The sequence below is a fragment of the Argentina silus genome (genome assembly GCF_951799395.1).
Source record: "Argentina silus genome assembly, chromosome: 11".
NCBI lineage: Eukaryota > Metazoa > Chordata > Actinopteri > Argentiniformes > Argentinidae > Argentina > Argentina silus.
The window spans coordinates 6,257,606-6,279,939 of record NC_139665.1 but is presented as its reverse complement, the minus strand read 5'-3'; the positions used below and the strand labels follow the sequence as shown (position 1 = coordinate 6,279,939).

At 42.8% G+C, this 22,334-nt stretch overlaps 3 protein-coding genes across 3 annotated transcripts; all 3 read right to left on the bottom strand.

The window, feature by feature from the left end:
* Positions 1–801: 801 nt before the first annotated feature.
* Positions 802–4,346, bottom strand: LOC310811926 (uncharacterized protein). The gene is made up of 3 exons (XM_083680275.1): positions 1,372–4,346; positions 1,077–1,167; positions 802–952 (listed from the first exon to the last, which is right to left on the bottom strand). Exons 1-3 carry the CDS (start codon positions 4,336–4,338, stop codon positions 807–809), a joined length of 3,204 nt encoding a protein of 1,067 aa, XP_083536401.1. The 5' UTR covers positions 4,339–4,346; the 3' UTR covers positions 802–806.
* On the bottom strand, positions 4,343–7,226 carry LOC310812137 (uncharacterized protein; the record flags this gene model as incomplete). The annotated part of the gene is made up of 8 exons (XM_083680557.1): positions 6,979–7,226; positions 6,697–6,776; positions 5,993–6,065; positions 5,702–5,817; positions 5,542–5,578; positions 5,077–5,414; positions 4,458–4,630; positions 4,343–4,413 (listed from the first exon to the last, which is right to left on the bottom strand). The coding sequence occupies exons 1-8, from the start codon at positions 6,994–6,996 to the stop codon at positions 4,343–4,345; spliced, it is 906 nt and encodes a 301-aa protein (XP_083536683.1). The 5' UTR covers positions 6,997–7,226.
* Positions 7,227–9,313: 2,087 nt separating this feature from the next.
* Positions 9,314–20,956, bottom strand: LOC310811928 (cytochrome P450 2M1-like). Its single transcript, XM_083680277.1, has 9 exons — positions 20,701–20,956; positions 16,985–17,147; positions 16,552–16,701; positions 14,506–14,666; positions 13,323–13,499; positions 12,756–12,897; positions 11,943–12,130; positions 11,691–11,832; positions 9,314–11,338 (listed from the first exon to the last, which is right to left on the bottom strand). Exons 1-9 carry the CDS (start codon positions 20,890–20,892, stop codon positions 11,148–11,150), a joined length of 1,506 nt encoding a protein of 501 aa, XP_083536403.1. The 5' UTR covers positions 20,893–20,956; the 3' UTR covers positions 9,314–11,147.
* Between the last annotated feature and the right edge of the window lie 1,378 nt (positions 20,957–22,334).

Here is a 22,334-nt window from a genome sequence, read left to right as displayed (position 1 = left end):
CGACACGAGTTCTGGAGAGATCATGTAGTATACCGACCGTGTCTGCTCGCAAACTGACGTATCTTTTGTTTTGGAGACAGTTTTTCGCAAACCAGCTGTCACAACAAACTTGCGCGTTGAGTTTCTTAGCTACATAGGCACACTGTGTTTTGCTTATCCATGGTTCAGAGTTGTTTAAATAGCCACTACTAACTTCAACTAACTTTAGCCACGGCTAACAAAAAAAACAATGGGAGTGAATGGTGGCAATTAGACAAAGTTTAAATTGCATGACCAAATCAACTCAAATGAACTTTCTGACTTAGTTGGTAGTCACTTTGAGGTGATTTGGCCACACGTATTCTACATAGTCTACTTGCCCCCATCACTCCAATTGTTTTTGTGTTAGCCGGGGCTAAAGTTAGCTGGTAGTTATATTGCCTAGCCTTGCTTATACTGTAACTGTCCAATCCTTTCAGATGTACACAAGTGTCTAAGGAGTGGAGCCTTGGCGTTGCTTCTGGACCATGTATCCCCCTCCTAACTGCAGTTACAGTGCAAAGCCACTTGAGGGAGCTAGCACTCTGATCTCAAACTCAGGAGGGTGAATGTCACAACATGATCAATTTTCTTTTAGAATGTGCTAGGCTATCTGCAGAATAAATGTTTTTTTCTTTCTAAAGCTGTTTGCTCTTTCACATTCACACTCCCAAATCAAAAATAATTAGCATGTTTGAAAAGAATTAAAGAAATAAGTGTTGCAATAAAGAATGGCAATGTAATAAATGCAATTATTTTTTATTATGTATAATCGGTGGTGATTATCATTAGTTTTTTCCAGGGAATGTGAATAGGCTGGTGAAGACTTTGGTGGCAGATCTCTTCATCCTGGTGAGGAGGGAAGGTTTGCGGCTCTTCTCTGTGGGTGGAGAGGAGGATGCAGGATCATCTCTCCCTTGAACTTTGAAAGACTCTGCAAAGAAAGGCAGATGGTATAGGTGTGCAGCTTGTCTCGTCAATTCAGTTGAATGTGCAAAATCTTTAATCAAAGTACATGAGTCATGTTTTCAATCTAGACTGAGCAGTGGTTTACTTACCTGTATAGTAGACAGTCGGGGAAGGGCTTTGAGGTTGGCACTTCATGGACTTGTGAGGACTGCAGTCCTTGTTGCCTACTTTCTTGGAGCCCTGAATGTTGAGAAAAGGTGCAATAATACCCATCTGGAAATGCCTTACATGTTGCAGTTTATCAATCCCAAGACACAATGCAATTATACAAACTAAAATACTCCACAAATATGAATATAAATATGTAATTGTGTATCAATTAATGAAAGACAAGCCAGTGTTATCGATGAACGTTTTGAAAGATCTATAGTATGTGTAATATACCTTTGCGTTGGTAAACCACATTTTCGGTGACTTCATGTCAGAGAATAATTTCCTCTTCCTCTGTTTCTTGACTGCCTGTGCTGCACCACATGCGCCGAGAAGCTCCTTTGTCAATAAGGCTACCAAAACATTGACAATTGCTGGATCTTCGGATGTCACCGCCATCTTAAGTCCTTCCTCGCTACCGAACTTTCGCACGAGCTCCTTGTGCACATTCCTGTGGATTTTATGGATCTTAAGACCCTGAGGATAGGCCTCAGTCTGTGGGAGGCCTGATACTGTACAGAACTCTGAGAGGACCCTCGCTGGGACGCCTCTGCACTTCTCACCTACATCTCTCTCAGATGTGGTGGGGAATATGTCTGTCAGAAGTTTGATGCATAGCAAATGTACCAAGCAGCTATAGTCATCCTTGTCCAAGTTTGGCATGACTTGGGAAGGGGAGGGGCCATGTTCGCTGATATCTGGAGTCACATGACGATACAGGGGAGAAACCCTTTTTGATAGGGTTAGGATCTCATCTGTACCGTTAGTATCCTCTACCAAATCTATCACTCCTTGAATGATATCGCTTATGGCCAAGCTGGTGCCTGACTCAAGGGAGGGTTTGGCTGCAGCTTTGATGAAACTTTCACTTGATCCAATTGACAGCGCATCCATCATTTGCCTTATCATTGCCTTGGAAAACACAGTTTCATCATCTTCTGACTCTGTCTGATGAATTTGTATCGGAATGACCATACAAGTAGAGGTGCTCTGGTCCCTCTGGGTTTGAAGATCAGAGACAGCCATCTCTCTTTCATCAGACTTTCCTGATGATGCTGGTCGCAGATCGCTAACAAAGCGGTGAACCAATTCCTCCGCAAATATATGGAGAAGCTGTGAGGACAACTTCCTGGATGCGACACATTGCTTCTGTCCCCATTGCAGTCTTGACAGAATTGAATCAGAGGCACTCCTACCTGCTGTCCATGTTAGGACATGTGGAGTGCCGTGGCTATCGCTAATAAGCTGGCTAACCTCATCTGCATATTCACTGCTGAAGACGTGGAGGGTCCCAGTGGAGATCAGGCTCTCTACCTCCGTAGCAACAGAGGGTGGTCCATTCGTCCGAGTTAGCTTCACACTTCGCACCACCTTCTCAGCTATTGCCCTGGCGGTTTTCCTGATTTTGTCAATCAGTGTACCTGACAGCGTGTCCTCAATGCCACATGAGTCCTGGATAATTGTTTGCCTTATAATAGGACATCCAGGATCTGGCATCTCATCAGGGATAGGAGTGCCTGGTAAGGTGACCTCCCATTCTGACCGTCTGGCCGTTGAGGAGGACCTTGAGTGGGAGGAGTGGGGGGAGGGCTCTCGTGCCTTCAGGACGTCAGCACCCCTACAGCTCAATGTGTCTGTATCCTCCATACCAGCAGCATCTTCCACACCAGCTGTGACACTGCTCTGGTCATTGATGAAGGCAGGTATTGAGTCATCACATTGGCTGGTTGACCTGTCTTGGTGAATTGTTCTCTGCTGTGTGAGAAACCCCTTCACTTTCCTCTGCACACTGTGGTACATACTGAGGGCAACAGTCCAGATCCTCTTCTCAGACACCTGAGCTCCAGTTTCACCAATCAAACTCAATGATGCGATGGGTTCACTGAGCTCCCGGAAGTCTGTCACGATGCTTTCAACAACATCAGTGGCAGTATCAGCAGGCAGGGAGTCTTCCCCCAGCATGCAAGAGGATTCAAACAGGACTTTGCTCACACCCTGGACAGATTTAGAATGAAACTCCTGACTAAAAAGTTTTTCGAGGCTCTGGGTGGAGAGAGAGCGGAAAGATGCAACATCTTTGTTAGATGTTGTGCTGCCATCTAGATTAAGGTGGGAATTTGGCACACAGTCATCCTGCAGAGTTTCTTCAGCTGGCGATGGTGACCTTGACATGTCTCCCAGACAAGAGAGGACTCCACCTACAAGCTGGGTGACCTCAAGTGACACATTTGATCTGCTTGGTCCCACAGTGGAGAAACACTGTTCCGTTGACATTTCATCCTCGTATGTCATTAGGATGGTTGAAATGACCTCTTTGGTGGAATTGGTCAGTAGAGGCTCATTTCCTACAATGTCTGGTTGAGCCCAGAGAAGTTTAGAGTCCTCACTGAGACCCCGTCGTAGGGTTACTTCAGCACTGCGGCCAGGCAGGTGGAGGTCACTCTTACTCACTTCCCTTTCCTGGTGTGACTGATGCACGCGACTCGTTGTATGTCCAGATGGCTCTAGACATTTCTTGCCAGAAATGTTCAGTATTTTGGTTTTCTGTTGATGGCCAAAGTCCTTTATTTTGTCATGGATTCTGTTATACAACCTCATAGAAGCAGACCAGATCCTTCTCTGGAGTGTCTGAGCATTTTTCTGCTCTCCCTCTGTGGGTTCTGCCATGACCTTTATGTCCGTAATAAAGACATCAACAATTCCAGACGCTGCAGAATCAGCACGCTCCTGGTTGGTAACAGCACTGGAGGCCTCATTTGGCGAAGCAACCTGTTCACTGTCAGACTTAACTAGGAATTCACTCACTGCGTGAGTGGCCTTTTTCCTAAATTCCTCACTTGCGACTTTTTGCAGGTAAAAGTTACAGGTGGAAGAATTGCTTTGTAAACTGAGGCTGCAGGTGGAACCATTTTTACTCCTATTTTGGCTTCTCTCGGATCTGCTCATCAGCTCGTCGAGATCTTCAAAAGAACCACCATGTAATGACAAAATCGTCATCTTCTCAGTAAGGGAATCCATCACATCACGATCACTCCCATCAAGTTGATCCTCCATTATTCCAGAGATGGTGGTCATAACTTGCCCTGTTAGACACCTGCTCTCTTGCTCCACTTCTGTCTCATCAGAGTGGGTGGTTTCCTCATCAGCCAAAGACTCTCTGGGGGTGATTGTCTTCAGGATGGCGGAGATCTCGCTCATCATCTCCTCAGGGGTCTGGGAGCGTGAGTCTTCCTCTCTTGCAGACGTCACTGGGGAGGTGTAACGTGAGGATCCACTCTGAATGGCCACTGATATGACCGATTCAATTTGTTTGGCCACACCAGCCATCATGGCAGCGGTCAGATTGGGAGAGGAGCTTCCAGATGAAGTCCTGGCAAGGTCGGTAAGTGACTGCTGCAGGCTGTTGTGGAGACAGGTGAAGAGGCTCTCCTCTGAGACACCTGAGAGAAGTCTAAGGGGGTCTCTCTGCACCTCAGACTGAGGGGTTGGGGTCCTTAAGCATAACACAGAAATCCTTACAGTTCAGACTTACATTTTTTAGATAGATTTATATGGTATGGGAGTGTTAGATTCATCGAATTTATTATTATGAATTACTTGGAAGCGATAATGGTAACAGTGTAACTAACTTATAATTTCCTAGGAATAACTTGGTTACTGGGTAATTCATTGTAACAAATACTAACAAGTGGCAATTGTCATTTTGGTTAAAAGTCGGTTAAAACATAACCAAGTACCCATTGTTACCAAGTAAATACATAGTAAATATCAAATCATTATGAGTGGTAGTAGGACTGTAAAATAAAGCGTTACCAGACTATGTATAGAAGTCTTGTGGAACTTATGTATAGCATATAAAACATCTAAATAGCTATCAACATCAAACACTTTATAAGCCCACAGTAACAAGTCTGCAAGGAAGAATATTTGTGAACTTACCTCAATCTTGTAGGCAGGGGCACATCACACCCACCGCGGCCAATCGTACGGTTCTCCTTACTGATGCTGTTTGTTCTACGGCTGCTGGTGGAGGACTTCCCACTACCGCTCCTCTTGGGAACCTCAGCCTCATCGAACCGAACCTCTCGAGAGTGGGAGTCAGCCTTGTGGCTTTTCCGGCTTGATGCTGATAAGGATCTCGTTGACGTTGGAGAGGTCGCATCATGCCTATTGACCCCCAGTACCTGGTAGAGGCCTGGCAGGATGAGCTTCATCACGGCCTCTGAGAGGAGCTGTAAGATCCTCAAACACAGGTTGGCAAGCTGTGCTTTTGTCTCCTGTATTCCACAAAGAAGATACAGTATTTTGAATGTACGTCTCTCAAGTGCCAACTGAACAAACAGTTACGTAACATAAAGCAAAGTAGTAATGATATTCTGAATTACATGTCAGCAGAAATCTTACCGGGTCAAAGTCGCCATCACGGATCGTGATCCACTGCCTGAAAACAAGATTGTAAGATTTGTAAGTGATAGTACACAAAGATGAACAGTCAATCAATCCAGTTTCAAATATGATCCTAGTGCCTAGAGGGATTGATGGTATCAAAGGAGAGAGAACATACTCCTCAGTTAGGTTCTGCAGGAAGTCGATAATCAGTGAATGATAGTCCTTCTGATCTCCATCACTGCTGGATCTCTGCTTTTCAGTGCCCATCGTACTGCTGAGACTCCTCTTCTCCTAATAGAAATTAATTGAACAAGAGTCACAGAGTTTGAATACATAAGCTACACACAAGCTACAAGCTAGAGCATATTGTTCTATGAACACATAACTATTCACATAATTATGTTCAATGATCACACTCATGGGATGAGGTGAATAATACCATGTGTAAAAGTCATGACAAACTAACCATGTCATTTACAGCTTCAGAGGGCAGGTCTTCCACCACGCAGACAGGCAGGTCAGGAGACTGGGACGGGCTGCTATGGTCATAAAGAGAGGAGAGTGACAGGTAAAAAAAGCAACTTAATCTCACAGTCTCATTCTAGGGGCTCCAACATGTGCAAAAGTGGGTCAAATAGATGAAATGACACATAATCCAATGGGAGTCTTGAATACTGCAACTAGCGTTTCCATGATATGCAAATGCAATTTTCACACTGTTAACTATAACTCTGGTTGGATAATCACAGTTTTCTTAAGCACTTTGTTAAAGACACAGTACAAAAAAAAATCATGCTGCAGAGTATTCTGAGTTGTTAGGTATGTTTTGCCCTGTTCAACACAATTTGATCCAGCAAATTGGGGCCCTATGACTGAGTTTATGTGTAATCAAATAACCGGTGGTTGAAACAGATTTGAGGAGTTGACTACTAGGACATTACATTTGGACTAATCCAATTGGCCAGGAGGTGAATGGTCTTACCTGATTGGTTGATGGCCTTACCTTACTGGTTAATGGCCTTATCTGACTGGTTAATGGCCTTACCTGACTGGTTAATGGCCTTATCTACTGGTTAATGGCCTTACCTGACTGGTCAATGGCCTTACCTGACTGGTTAATGGTCTTACCTAACTGGTTAATGGCCTTACCTATCTGGTTAATGGTCTTACCTGACTGTCTCTGTGTCAATGCTCTCCAGGATCATCTTCTCTTCAACAGGAGGTGCAGGAAGAGGGGATGAACTTTCAGGCTGCAATAACCAAAGACAATGTTGTTAAGGTTAAGCGTAGTCCTCGGGGTCTGATCTAAAGACAGTTTTAACACAGCTTTGATAAGCAGTTTCTACATGTTTCTAAGATGTCTGTTGTTAAGACACATATCACACCAATAAAAAGCTTCTTGAGAATAAGCTGCAGGGCATGATGGCATTCAGGTATAAAACATGTCCAAACCTTGTTAATGTCTTCCATGATGGGAGCTCCAAGTCATTCAAGTAGCCGTAGTACACAGAGAGCAAGTGAGCGCATCAAATGTTATTTTCTGACTGACATCCCAGGTTTCGTCTCTATATATAGTCTGCCGATGCTATGACGTCATCCGCTATGACATCACAAAGGCGCAAGACAGTTTTGACACAACCACGGAACCGGTCGGTTCACTCTCCGTGAACCTTGGGATAATTTCCTATGTAATTTGTAAACCCAAAACGAAATAACCAATAAAACGACTTGTTTATTCCATTTATTTATTCCAGCTTCCGACTGGTCGTCGATGGTGATTTTAAGCCGTTTTTTCATGTTGCTTTTGTATTCATTTTGTATGAATGTATCAAATGAAAATACAATTAAACGGTATTAAACAGTATGAAAGGAACTTTTTCAGGATTAAATGTGTGGGATACATTGAGCCCTTAAGTCCTTCAAACCAAATCCACTTAGAGCAAAATGTGTCCCCGGTTCGGTTGGCGAATACGTGCTGGAGCCCCAAGCAGGGGCATGGGTGTGGGGTGAGGCCAGGGGCAGGGGTGTGGGGTGAGGGCAGTGGCAAGGGTGTGGGGTGAGGGCAGGGACGGACTGGGAAAACAAAACGGCCCTGGACTTTCAGCCGACGGGGAGTCGCTCGCGTCGCTCACCGGTGCCGCAGCCCACAGATCGGCCACCGGCCCACGGCCCACGGCCCACAGATCGACCGTGCTCCAGATGGCCAGTCCGTTTCTGGGTGAGGCCGAGGTTGGACGAGTCAGGTCGGATGGGAGAGGGGGAGGTGAGGGATGAAGGGCGAGGAAGAGAGAGGAGAGGAATGTGAGATGTCAGGCGATGGGAGGCTGACACGAGAGAGAGGTTGGGGTAAGCATTTTGAGAAGGATACAAGGAAATACTAATGAGACACAGTGTGATTCTGTTCGGAGACCATGCATGTACACTTTCCCACCGCCTGAGGGCAGCCTAGTTTCTCGTATTGAACTCTGACGGAAAGACGGGGCTGATACCATCCTACTAAGTGTCGACCCAAACTGAACAACCTGTCCATGTTAACACCAGCTCATGATGAGGATGGAAAGTACCAGTGAGTTTTATGAGTTTTGCATCTTGTTAACTCTTGTTTACATACGGAGTGTCCCTACTGGTGCCTCTGGCCGACCCAGCCGAGGCGCTCCGTCACATGAAATAAGTTAGTGACTTAAGGGTGCATGAAATACATTAACATTAACACTTTACCCCAGGGGTGCCCAATACGTCGATTACGATCGACCGGTCGATCGCGAGAGTAGTGCGGGTCGATCGCGTCACATACGACGGACATTTGTGCTTCAGCACGGTACGAGGCAATTGAGCCAGTGTGAGTGCGCCACTTGATTGACGTACAATGCGGCCAGTCTGAGATCGCTTCTCTTCTACGGGTCACGTGTCACCATGCATTCGCGGTTAAACGCGCTACCTACTGCAAAACTCCAGCGAGCTAAGTGACCTAGTTAGCCTTCCAATTTATATATACTCAAGAAGGGATATAAAAATGAGTGGGGGAGCTGGACCAAGTAAGAAGCCAAAAACTTACCACAAAAAGTGTGGGCACCCCTGGTGTAGAGAAACACCAAGGGAATGGTGACACCTGCAACCATTGTCCCCTTGGTAGCCCCATTTTCTTTCAGATGTTGTATTGAAGAGTGACATAAATAAACTATTCTCACTTTAACTCTTCACTCTATATAAATCATTATCATTTGAAGGTGAAGTAGTGAATTAACACTGAGAACAGTCAGATTTGTTTGCACTATTTTCACAGAATAACCATTACAGTGCCATCTAGTGGACATCATCACACTGTATAATAGCACATTAGACACACAACTTCAATACTTATACCTTTGGACAGGGCAACCTGCAGATTAACCAGAAATACATGACATAGTAAAAAGAAGCAAAACTCCAAGCCACAGCTTCAAAATACGTCAGCCATAGAGAACTGATATTCTATACTGGCCAATACAATCTTCTAAAGTAGGGGTTTGGAGGGTTCATGGGTGATTTTTGACCATTGTTTTGAAATCATTGTGCCCTTATTATCAGGTAAGACTTTGGTCCAAATCAGATTTGGGGTTTGAATTGTATTCAATCTTATAAGAATCCCATAAAATTAAAATGGCCAATTTGGGTACAATCATTTTGCTTATTTCTCAGGGATGAAACTACATTGCCCTCCATAAGTATTGGAAAGAGGAAGCATTATGTCTTCTTTTAGCTCTTTACTCAAACAGTTTGGATTTGAAATCAAACAATACATATGAGGTTAAAGTAGTGATTCTCAGCTTTAATTCAATGTTTTCTTTTTTTAATTACAAAATTAGAATTAGAATTACAGTTAAAGGTGATTATCCAAGACAAATTAGAATTACAATCCCTCCCCTATTTCAATCAACATTCACAAAACACACGAGTGCTCACATAAAACACACACTAAGCACAAACAACACGCATAAACACCTCTTATCCCCGTAATCCACTTATTACCCACTTCAGTTGACCACCTCTGGGTTACTGGATACACAGGCTCCCTCAACTTGAACACCCTTAATCCCTTGATCCAACACGGCCAATCACTATTGGTACCCTCGACTGTACGAGGACTGGCAGGTCCAATCTCTTCGGTATCCTCAATCACCCTGATCCCCCCCAGCCAGTCCTGATACGCCCAAGGCCCAACAGGTACAACCACTGTTGTACTTCGCCTAGGAAGAGCACTGTGTGTACCATGTCTGACACCACTGAAGTCTTGCTGGAGACGGTCTATCATGAGGAAATATCAGACAGTGTATTTCCTGAGTGTAGATCATAGTTATTGATCAAACAGCCCCTGGAGAAACTCCTGACAACAAGATTCAATCATTTCTCAAAGCTAATTCCCTGAGCGTGACATTAATTTGTTTTTTACATCTATTAGTATTACATTTACGTCAGAAAGTGCCTTACGATAATTATCAAATTCAGCATATTATAACATCTTGGTGTAAGAATTCAATTGACGGTACATCGATATTTGGCCATAGCTCCAGGTGACAACCTCAATAATCAGTTTTCTTGATACATCTTCATAAAATATGTGGAAGATTGGGATAATTGATCAACTGATTATTAATGCTATATTCATACTTTCAATTAATAATATATTGGATACTGATCATTTGACCTTCATACATATGTATAGTGAATTTTTGACTTGAGACTCATGTTTACTTTTTCTGGCTACTGTTATTGCAATAACACATTCCTGAGCATATGTAGAGGTGAAAGGTTACATCTTCTGAGTATATGGAGAGACGAAAGGTTACATCTGGTTTAAAGATTGAGAGGTGAAAAGTTGGGAACAACAGGTGATTTGGGGGATAAAAAGGCTGCCGACAGAGGAGATCTTTGAATTTTTCTCTGCCCTGAGTCGTGTGGAGAGTATTTCTCTCTGTGCATATGATTTCTGTCAACTTGGCATAAAATGAGCTCTGAATTACCTTTGGTTTCTTGATTACAGAATATGTAGTATGCTAGATTGTGACTGACCAAAAGAACTCAAGTTTGGAGTGTTTTCCTCAAATAAATAACATACCCTCCACACTCAAGGCAAAACAGGTTCACCATGAATATGACAAAGTAGAAATATTGTAGTAGTAGTATAAGTATGCCTCATCAAATGGCATACAAGGGCATATACATGTACATGATATTACAAAGATGTGTTGCATTTACATTTTACATTTATGGCATTTAACAGACACCTTTATCCACAGCAACTTACAACAAATACATTTGTTTAAGTAAGACCATGTTTCCAGGTCTTTAGTGTAACAATGCCGGGTAGTGTACAGGTGCAGTGACCAACATTTCTAAGCGTCATTCTTAAAATCGAATCATTAAACAAGTCAAGCCATTAATGCAGACCGGAATTTTTTGTTGTTGTAATATCAACCTTATTAAGAATTTAAAAGGATTATACCTGAGGATCATAGTCAGGTATTAATATGCAGCTCATTACCCCTCTTTAGTTAGGGTTAGGGTTAAAAAGAGAGTTGGTAAGTTACTGTATGGTAAACAACCCCCTATGAACAAGCCTTCATGCTCAGCCTATGAGGTGGTCACTTCTCGGCCCTCAGTGTGATGTAGCAGTTGTAGACGGCTGGCAAGCGGCCAAAACTGCTGCAGGAGGGGTTGATATCGATCTCTTCTAGAGGCTTAGTGCCACTGAAGACGAAGCGCTGGAGGAGGGCGGTGAAGAGGAGGAAGAGTTCCATCCTGGCCAGAGCCTCTCCCAGACACACCCGCTTCCCTGGGAGCCAAGAGAGGGGAGATAGATCCCAATAAGCGGTGAGCCCAACCAAGAAACACTGGCATTTCGCCCAGTTACAGTTTCCTCAGTGGGTCTCTCATCTTTAGCCGCTACTCTTTCATTAAGCCTTTGGTGTGTAATAATACCGTTATCAATGATGTAATAACTGTATAATGAAAATATAAGGCTTAATTGAAAGAGTAGGGGCTAAAGATGAGAAGCACATTGAGAAATCTTTGACTTGGCGAAATGCCAGTTTTTCCTTGTCTGGGACCTGTTTGATACAGTTCTTGAAGACAGAAGATTTAAAACAATGCTAAACTTTAGCTAAGATAATGTTGTAGCATGTTACCCAATCCAAAAGCAAGGAATCCGGAATTTTTCTTAAAGCGTCCGTCTTCATCCAGGAAGTTCTCCGGGTCATACTCCTCAGGGTTTTTAAACAGGTCAGGGTCAATGCGCACAGAGGACAGCAGAGGAAGGACCATGGTACCCTGCATGAATGACAGACAGCATTCACAACCTGCTCTAAAACATGTCAATAGGCAGGAAAAAATAAATGATTACTTTTTATCCTGTCAACATATAATACAGAACTGATCACCTCAGGGATGAGGTAGTTGTGGAACACTGTGTCTTTCATGACTTTGTGCGGGACAGAAGTGGGGCTGAGGTCCATGAATCTCTGGACTTCGTGGATGACAGCGTCCGTGTAGGGCATGTTAGGTCTGTCATCAATCGAAGGGATTCGACTTGAGCCAATCACCATGTCTATCTCCTTGTGAACGTTCTCTGAAGCAGGTAAAGTCATACCATTAGGATTCACTGGAGGGTGGTGTGTTTGGTTACTCTCTCATGGCATTAAAGGAACACCGATTTTTTACCTCAAAATAGTTGTCCTTATCACCTTAAGAATGTGTTGGCATGTGAAAATGGTTTCCAAATGCGTTATGTAGATTAAAATCTAGGTATCACTAGCCTGAGTGACGTATTTGGGGGTAATGACATGGTTCTGAAAACTAGGAGGGGCTTTAGGGAGGAGTGAGCTTACCATTCCCGAATAAGCTACGAATAAGCTACTGTCTGTATTTCTATCTTAGACACACCTCTGTGGCAGCTGGGAGCCAGTTAACTATCCATTTAAAGTTCAATGTATTGTGTTACACTGACATTTGCTGGTTTTGTACAGACAACTTGAACAAGATCACAACCAGGGTCAATTCAGTAGATGAAGTGAAATTCCATTTCAAGACATGAGAAGTGTAATTTACTTTTACAGTATTCAATTAATCTATTTTTGAATTATGGATTCTTGAATTGAAATTCAAATTAATCTCTTGAATTGATTAAAATGAAATGAAATGAAATGGACCCCTAATCTTGAGCACTACAGATTTGGGAAGCCTGGGTAGGCTACCTTGGATGTGAGGGTATTTTATCATCATTAGAAGGGCTTGTCTTATGGTTGAAGATGTGGTCTCTGTGCCGGCAGAAAACAGGTTCCAAACAGTAGCCAGCAGGTTGTCATAGTTGAATTCTGATTTGGGCAGATGTTTCTCCTGGAAGAGGTAACATCATGCATTAGGAACACAATGCATTTTTTGCATTTTAGCCAATTTTAAGAGTACCATAGCAAAGGGTCTAAATACTTATATATATGAGGTATTTCTGTATTTCGATTTGAATAAATTTACTGAAATCTCTAAAAACCTGTTTTCGCTTTATCATTCTGGAGTATTGTGTATGGATTGATGGCAAATTCTCTTAATTTAATCCATTTTAAATTTAGTCTATAACAACAAAATGTGGAAAAGGTGAAGGGGTCTGAATACTTTCCGAAGGCACTGTATCACAAATCTCAATATGAGCCTCTCCCTTAACTGCACCGCATAACTGCCAACTAGACAATATTCAGGTGGACATTCAAGACACATTTTCTCATAATACGTGGAGGTTTAACATCCAATATGAAGGTCCTTTTTACCTCCAACATTTTAATCAGGAAGGTGTCAATGTAGTCATTAGGGTTAGAGGTGTCCAGGTCCTTCAGCCGTCGATCTGCTTCCTCTCGTATATAACTTCTGACCTTCTCTAAGGTCGCAAACATCTCCAGGTGTCTGCCCGGAAAGCATCCAACGATATTGGGGAACATGTTGTACAACTGGAAAGGGACCAGTATTGAGGTTAATCCATCAGTCATCATAAGAAAAGGTAATCTATGCTAGGACCAGGGGCTATTGGCAGTCACAATGCTAGAAGAAGGAAGAATTACTTTATTTATTTTTTTAATGTTTAAATTTATTTATTTACAGGAGAGAAAATTGTACAGGGGGGTTGTGGGGATGAAGAGGTCTTTAGGAGGGACAGTTAAGATGTAGCCTGAAGAGATGGGTCTTCAATCTACGGCGGAAGATAGGTAGTGACTCTGCAGTCATGACAGCAGTGGGAAGCCCGTTCCACCAGCGGGGCGCCAGGACAGTGAAAAGCTGTGACCGAGTAGCGCAGCTGATGCAACCACGTAGAGGCACCAGTGCCAGGCGGCCAGCCGAGGTGGAAGAGCGGAGTGATCGGGCAGGGGTTTGGGGGCTGACCATTGCAAAACGATATATAATCAAAAGGATATACCTCAGATTATAAGGATTTTGACTTTGGGTCTAAATGTTTTTTTCCTTTTTTTTACAAAATTGCTTATTTCTGAATTTAGAACATGGATTTTCTGCTTAAAATGTATTTGAACATAATATTAATGTCCCAATACTTTTGGCGACATGAAATTTCTAAATGGTGAAACTAATATTTACACAAATACCCCAAAATAAAAGCTAAGAATCTATACTTTAACCTCATAATAATTGTTTGATTTCAAATCCAAATTTTTGGAGTATAGAGCCAAAAGAAGAAAAAATGTTTCACTGTTCCAATAATTACTGGGCACTACATATAAAACAGGTCACGCTTATTGACAGTCCTCTATACAGGAACCCATGAGATTAAATGTATTGCTGAAATATAACCTGATGGTGGAGCTACATGCAATCTGCAGCAAATGTTTTGACCGTGTCACAGTGTAGCACAACTTTTATAGACCCGAATAGTAGTACTGTATAATGATTCCATAATGGATATTAATCTGACTGCACATGAGAAAGTCATTTGGGTTACTGTACCATTCCCACAGGACTGCTTAGAATTCCAAAGTAGTCATCAATAGCCTTGTAGAGCAGCTGGAACGCTGGATCGTTGTATTCAAACCTGTGGCCAAAGACGATGGAGCAGATGACGTTGGAGACGGAATTACACAGTAGCACTTTGGGGTTGATAGCAGAGTCTGGGAGAGAGATGGCAGACACATACACACATACATTTATGAGTAATACATCTGATAGTGGTGTCGCCGAGGGCGAGTCTAGTATGGCCTTTCCCCGGCCTGAGCACCACTCCCAGGGTTACCCAGTTAGGCACAACAGAATTGGCCCGAGGTTCACGAGGTGGAGTCCTGATACGGGGGAGAAGCAGGGAGTTGAGGCTTCAGGGGACTCTGATGCTAGAGAAGGCACCCTTGAGGAATCACCACGCCCTAAGAGACGCCGCAGTATGGGAACTATACCGCCACTGATGGAGGTTGAGGTCACTCAGACCGGGCCTAATAATCTGGTACAAGCGGTTAAGAAAAGGAGGGCATCAACAAAGGGAGTGAAGAGGACCTCTGGTACCCGGGAGATGGCGCCAAAGGCTACGGACACCGCTACGATAGCCATCAAGCGTGAGTTAAGGCCACGACGACACAGTGGACTAATCTATACTGCTTGTTCTGGAACCGAGTCGGCCGACATTTTAACACTCTGTCTGAAACCCATTATTATGATAATCTTAGCTATGCTGCAATGCTTTAAACCATTATTAAAGATCTAATCCTGCATTTAAAGCAACAGATTTCTGAATTTAATGTTTTTTTTTATTTTTTATTATTCCATCCCATTATAAGTCTTTTACCTCCTCCTGGTGACATAAGATGTTATAGATTACTGTGCATATTTCATCATAGGATCTGAATGGTTATATCTAGCCCATTATTACCTCCTTTGGGTAAATTGTACTTACCGATAAATATTTTATCCGCAACCACACCAACTGGCACTCATGTAAGATTAGAGCAGTCGTTAACCATAGAGATTACCCACTTCTGTGTACGGTTTTAGGGGTGAGTTTTCAGTACAACTGAAGTGGGTGAAGGAAGTCAATGGAGGAACTATGGGACGTTTAGACTGTTAACAGCGGAGTGAATCTAATCGACACCAACCTACACAGGACCTTTTAGTAGCTTATAGGGTAAGACCCTGCAGGCTGAGGTCCATACCTGTTGAATAGAGGGTTGGTCCGGGGCTCCTGTGCAGGGCCTGAATTGCCGGGAGACAGTGGTTCTAATTATTCTACATACCATAATACATCCAGAGTATACAAAGTACAAAGATAGTTTCTAACTTTAAAAGGTCCAATTCTTGTACTCTGAAGATCCACTGTTTGATCCTTTATTACTGATCACTTTGAAATGTATTGTATATCAAATATGTGTATATTAACTTTTCAAGTTAATTAAGTAGTTGTTATGGGCTGTTTTTTCTTTTTTTTTCTCATACAATTTGGGTCGCAATTTTGGGTCGCAATACTTGAATATAAAATTATTTTTACTCAGGTCTGCACAGTGCACAAAAAACTTTATTTCACGTGTTTTCAACAAATGACACCCTTTATAGATCAACTTGGTGTGAAAAGCTTTCAGAAGATAAGTAAATAAGTAATAATAAGGTGAACCCAAGTCCAGAGTCCCCCGAGTTTATGTCCCAGTTCTCAGCCTCACTATTTTCAATAAGAATGCTTATCTGTCCTGGAATTTGGCCCCAGACTCCCAGAGTAATAGGCAGGTCCTGCAAGATGGCTTTAACATGCTTTTCTTTGCAAGAAACCATTTACCTCCACATGCTTCTTCAATTCACAAAATACTGGAGCTTACAGTAAACAGGGCAAACAATGAACTCTGACTGGGCAAACATACCCATCAGGGCCAGGAGTTAATCCTGACTACACCAGGACCTAACCAGTAAAAACTCTGGGCCCTACCTTTTAAATACAAAGCCTTTTTTATATGTTTCAGTATATATTACACATTCTATGTATTTCAGGCCTATTCAAGTGACCAATACAAAGTACAGTACCTCCACTTTCTTTAAAGGCAGCCACCAAACTCTTGGCCTCCTCTTGGATCCTCTCCTCGATGCTTCTGCGCCCCATTCCAAAGTTCTTCAAGGTACTAAAGGAGAACCTGCGAAGGTCCTTCCATCTCTGACCACTACTCACCAGCACCCCTAGTGTAACGAGTGGAACAGAGGTACAGAGAAAGAGAACATAACAGTTCTGTTAGGTTGTGTTAGGTGTGTAACATGTTGTTACGTTGTACTTTAGTAAGTGCATTATAATGGTGTTGAGTGGCTTTTGTTATACCACAATTAGCATTACCCAGCCATTAACCTAATGTCTAATAAAGGTAATTGTTGATCAAATCGCCACGTGTTCCATCTTAATGTACATGAAAGAGTATTTTTCAATGGATAGTGTGTATCGCTTTCTGTCAACATTCATTTCACCCACCATATCCGTGTGTGACTCTCATGAGCATGGGATAGTTGGCTCTGCCGCTGAACTCCTCTCCTTGGTTTACAAATGCTTCCTTCAGGCTCTGATAACCAGACACCACCACAACAGGAGTAGTGCCCAGCCAAACAGTAAAGACTGAGCCGTACTTCTTACTGAGCTGAGGGGGGAAAAGGAAAGAAAACATATCCAATAAAAACATCTACACTCACCGGCCACTTTATTAGGTACACCTTGCTAGTACCGGGTTGGACCCCCTTTTGCCTTCAGAACTGCCTTAATTCTTTGTGGCATAGACTCAACAAGGTGCTCAGGTCCTCAGAGATTTTGGTCCATATTGACATGATAGCATCACGCAGTTGCTACAGATTTGTCGGCTGCACATCCATGATGCGAATCTCCCGTTCCACCACATCCCAAAGGAGCTCTATTGGATTGAGATCTGGTGACTGTGGAGGCCAGTGAACTCATTGTCATGTTCAAGAAACCAGTTTGAGATGATGTGACCTTTGTGACATAGCACGTTATCCTACTGGAAGTAGCCATCGGAAGATGGGTACACTGTGGTCAAAAAAGGGATGGACATGGTCAGCAACAATACTTAGGTAGGCTGAGGCATTTAAACGATGCTCAATTGGTAATAAGGGGCCCAAAGTGTGCCAAGAAAATATCCCCCACACCATTACACCACCACCACCAACCTTTGAGTTACTGTTGCCTTTCTATCATCTCGAACCAGTCTGGCCATTCTCCTCTGACCTCTGGCATCAACAAGGCATTTTCGCCCAGAGAACTGCCGCTCACTGGATATTTTCTCTTTTTCTGACCATTCTCTGTAAACCCTAGAGATGGTTGTGCGTGAAAATCCCAGTAGATCAGCAGTTTCTGAAATACTCAGACCAGCCCGCCTGGCACCAACAACCATGCCACGTTCAAAGTCACTTAAATCACCTTTCTTCTCCATTCTGATGCTCGGTTTGAACTTCAGCAGGTCGTCTTGACCATGTCTACATGCCTAAATGCATTGAGTTGCTGCCATGTGATTGGCTGATTAGATATTTGCGTTAACAAGCAGTTGAACAGGTGTACCTAATAAAGTGGCCGGTGAGTGTTGTTAGAAATTATTTTTATAAAAACAGTTTATTATTGCTATAATAAAAATACATTACTGCAGTGTGCTAAATTTACTAATGTGATGGCCTGTTGATAAATGAGCGATGGATCAAGCATTAGTCCCATAGTACGTTGGATTAATACATGGAGAGGTTAACGCTAACAATGCAACGCATTGTGAACACAGCTGCTAAGATCATTGGTGCCCCACTCCCTTCCCTGCAAGAGACTTACTCCACCCGCCTCACCCGCAAAGCTACCTCGATTGTGAGCGACGCAAGCCACCCCGCACACAGTCTGTTCAGCCTCCTGCCTTCTGGAAGAAGGTATAGGAGCCTCCGTGCCCACACCACCAGACTCACGAAAAGCTTCATACCCCAAGCTGTCAGGAAGCTAAATTCTCTCCCCTCACTTCCCCCAGCCACATCCTCCAAGCTGTCAAGAAGCTGAAACCACCACCCCCCCTCCCAACCCTTCAGCCCCCCCCCCCAAAAAAAAACACTACGGACCCTGGACAATCCACTATTCTATTGCTACAATGCACTATTGCACTATTATTATTATTTTTTTATACAGAATACACAGTATTTGGCTGCTACTTACTGTCTTTACTGACTGCTCTTTTTGCACTGTTTAAATTATTTTTATTGAATGTTTTACTTTTAGTATGTGTTATCTGTTGTGCCTGGGCACTTTATCTGTCTCACCGTGGGAGAGTGAGAAACGTCCTCTCGATTCCTTTGTATGTCTTGACATGTGAAGAATTGACAATAAAGCCACTTTGACTTTGACTTTGACTTTGACTTTAAGCCAGGTCATCAAGAAAGATGTTGCAACACACGCTTACACAAAGAGCTATTGTGGAATAGTACCAGGCTAGGAAGGACAGGCTAGGGAGGACATACCAGAGTAGGTATCTTATCTCTTACAGGGTGCTGACAAGTCTAAACCATGGTTCCTCCCCAACCAAATAGCCAATCACAATCATTTTGTATACTGTAAATACTTTGTTTGACTGTTTGAATGCATCCATTTTTGGAAGGTTGGTTACAGATTAACAGCTTGCTGACTGTGATTTTCTTCGCCAAAAGTGGTCCTTGTACAAGCCTAGAATTCTGACATATAAATAAATAGCTACAAGTAAGAAGTAGTTTGTCTTCTCCTTCAAATAAAGAACACGTTTTCTCACAGTGTACTAGAATAGGGATGTTTTCGATGTGTATAACTGAAATACAGTGTAATGGCAAAAAATGTATTTGTACTATCTTATATGAAATGTGTTGTGACCTAATGTACTTTGTTATTTTTAATTATGTGACTGAGGAAGAACCAAAACCGACTTCTCCTTCTCTCATACAATAGACAGCATGTGACCTTGGAACTAGAGGGCTGCATTGGGATTGACACAAAACAGACACAAAATCAATGCATCTCTATTATTGTGCGGGCAGAAATTCTCAGAGTTTTGCGGACACGGGCGGGAGTGGACATACACACTGCGGGAGCGGGCGGGAGTGTAACAAGCACCCTGCGGTCGCGGGCGGTAATGGTCAGAAATTCAGTGAGAGCGGGCGGGAGCGGGATGAAGAAAACAGTCCCGCGCAGGGCTCGACTTGGCACACTCCTAACTGCAGGCCAAACTCTCAACTGAGACCAAACATCGTTTATTGTTGTTCACTGAAAGATTTCCATCACAACAGCTAGTGAATTATTATTATTATTATTATTATCATCATTATCATTATCATTATTATTATTATTATTATTATTATTATTATTATTATTATTATTATTATTATTATTATTATTATTATGTATACAAGAAACTGAAATCAGTGAAGGCCTAAGGGCGCATACTGGACGATCAGAACATGTCGTGGAGTAGAGTGGCTCCATATAGTACAGACCTTCAGAAGTAGAACATTCTCCAACTGTTAATGTATGTCAGCTGTACGGGGAAAAAACTGATAGCTTCGTATTTTGTATCTGTTATCCAACAGTGTGTGAGCCCACTAGGTGATTAATTAGCTCGAAACACGAAATGTACTTTACTCTCACCACACGCTATCATCAACTGATTTTTCCTGGGTCACCTCGTTTACACACATCAGTTCAATGTAGTTAACCTGGGGGTTCGAGGGTCAGGGAGTGTTGTGGAGGGGGGCACAGGACAGAGTGCAATTTAATACAAACACTCACTACCTAGAGTGCCAAGTGTTTTATGTATTTACCTAGCGACAATACTGTAGCGAACGGCGGGGCAGAGCAGCTCGCCTTAAGCGTGTCCACGTGAGAGACTTGTATAGTGAAGCGTGAGGGCACGCTCTCCCGAACGGAGGGGATAGTGTAACGACCCTGTGTAAGGCCCGTTAGCAGCTCCGCCAAGTGAGTTAACTCTCTTGGTGTTGTGGCTAGCGCGGCCGGTTTGTAAGCGGAAGGTTGCGAGTTCGATACCCGCTTAAAGCAAGCTGCTCTACCCCGCCGTTCGCTACAATACTTTGGCTACAAAATGAAGTATCATAAGTTATGCATTTTTGGTAAATATTTTGGTGAAAGTCACCCTAGGCACTCTATGAGTTGATACAATTAGAATCACTGACCTCCAGGTAGTACTTGTACGGTGCTTTCACATCTAGTCGTAACAGGTTACCGAGCAGTGGAAGTGGTGCTGGACCCGGTGGCAAACGATCAAACTTTCTTTGTTTTCCCCGACTCTTCCAGAGTAAAATAATAACCACTACACCCATTATTATGGATATAATATTAGACTGTAAGAAGTGTAGCAAATCCATCTCTGTGCGCAGTCCGAGTCCGACTTTGGAATCAAATCTGTGTGTTTGGCTGTGTGGAATCCTCTACCACAATAACTGAAAAAGTATTTTCACCTCTCTCTCTTTTCACCTTTTCTTTACCAAATATTGCTTACGTAGTTTCATCTAGCCATACCTCCAGCCTGGTCTCATTGTTCATTGGTCTCCAAGAGTTCCCGTTTAGGATACAGTTTAAGTCTATTCGGATTTCTTCAAAATAAAAGCGCCCATGTTAAACTCAATTTAGCATTTAATACTTTAACGCCCAGAGTTGCATATAGAACACCATGGCAGTGTTTTAAAGCTCACACATTGTTCATATTGTTAGCACTTTCGGGTCTTTTCGAAGACGCATTCTGTCACGAATTTGGAAGCAACCACTTTCTAGGGAAAATAGGGGCGTAGGTCACTCGAAATATAACCACAACAAGCATCTCAAGCATCTCTAGCAGCTAATACACACACACACACACACACACACACACAAAATAACAACAATATTTTACAAAAATGAAATCAATTAAAAGAAAGTACTACTTACACCTCTACTGAGGCCTACATGTACTTCTCAAATATACCGATATTGAAATAAAAACATAACTGCTGTATTCATTGTTTTCTATGTGTATAGCCACACAAACTATTCACTGGTAGACCTTGTGAATTCAAAACATAGAGCGCAATTCAATCGAATCCGCATTACTGCACTTTGAGTTGTAGAACAGGCTATGTGTGATGAAGCTTGATTGGTTGTTTTTGAGTGACTGCTTGTAGTGGTGTCTGCGCATGTTTCCAGCCTTGACGCAGGCAGGCTCATAGAGAAGACCTTCACGGCAGCAGCATCCTCCGCTCCATCACTGTTCTCTCCTCTGGCTGGACCACAACATACCCATCGTGAAGAAAAGCTTGACATAACCCAATAAAGGCTTGTTTTCAGGTAGGATGAATATCAGACGTTGAATATCAACGACTCATTCGTTTTATGTCGCTTAAGTAATTGATTTATTTCTGTTGCTGTTTCAGTAGGTGCGTGTTTGGTTGTGGATAGAGCCAGCCTACAAAGATGGAGATGATGTGAAATGCTTTTGGCTGAATTCTCACGAGGCGTGCTGATGTCTTTTTCGTGCATTATACCAGAAAAGCAAAATACACGGGCAGAGATGATGTGTGCCTGATGATGTGATCAAATAAATAGCTGCACATAGTCCTACAGCTGTAGCCTACATCTCAGTTTGTTTCTCATTGTTTGTCAATAGGGCGTTTTTTTCTCCCGTTCGCTTTACACGCCCTCTCCTACGCAAGTCACGAATTCGCCTAGCCACACACGTTGTAAAACAATGTAATAAACACACTTGACCTTATCGCTTTGATGACCAAAATGCTTGGCTATTTTGAATTAGTCGAAAACAGCTCTGGCGTGTTGT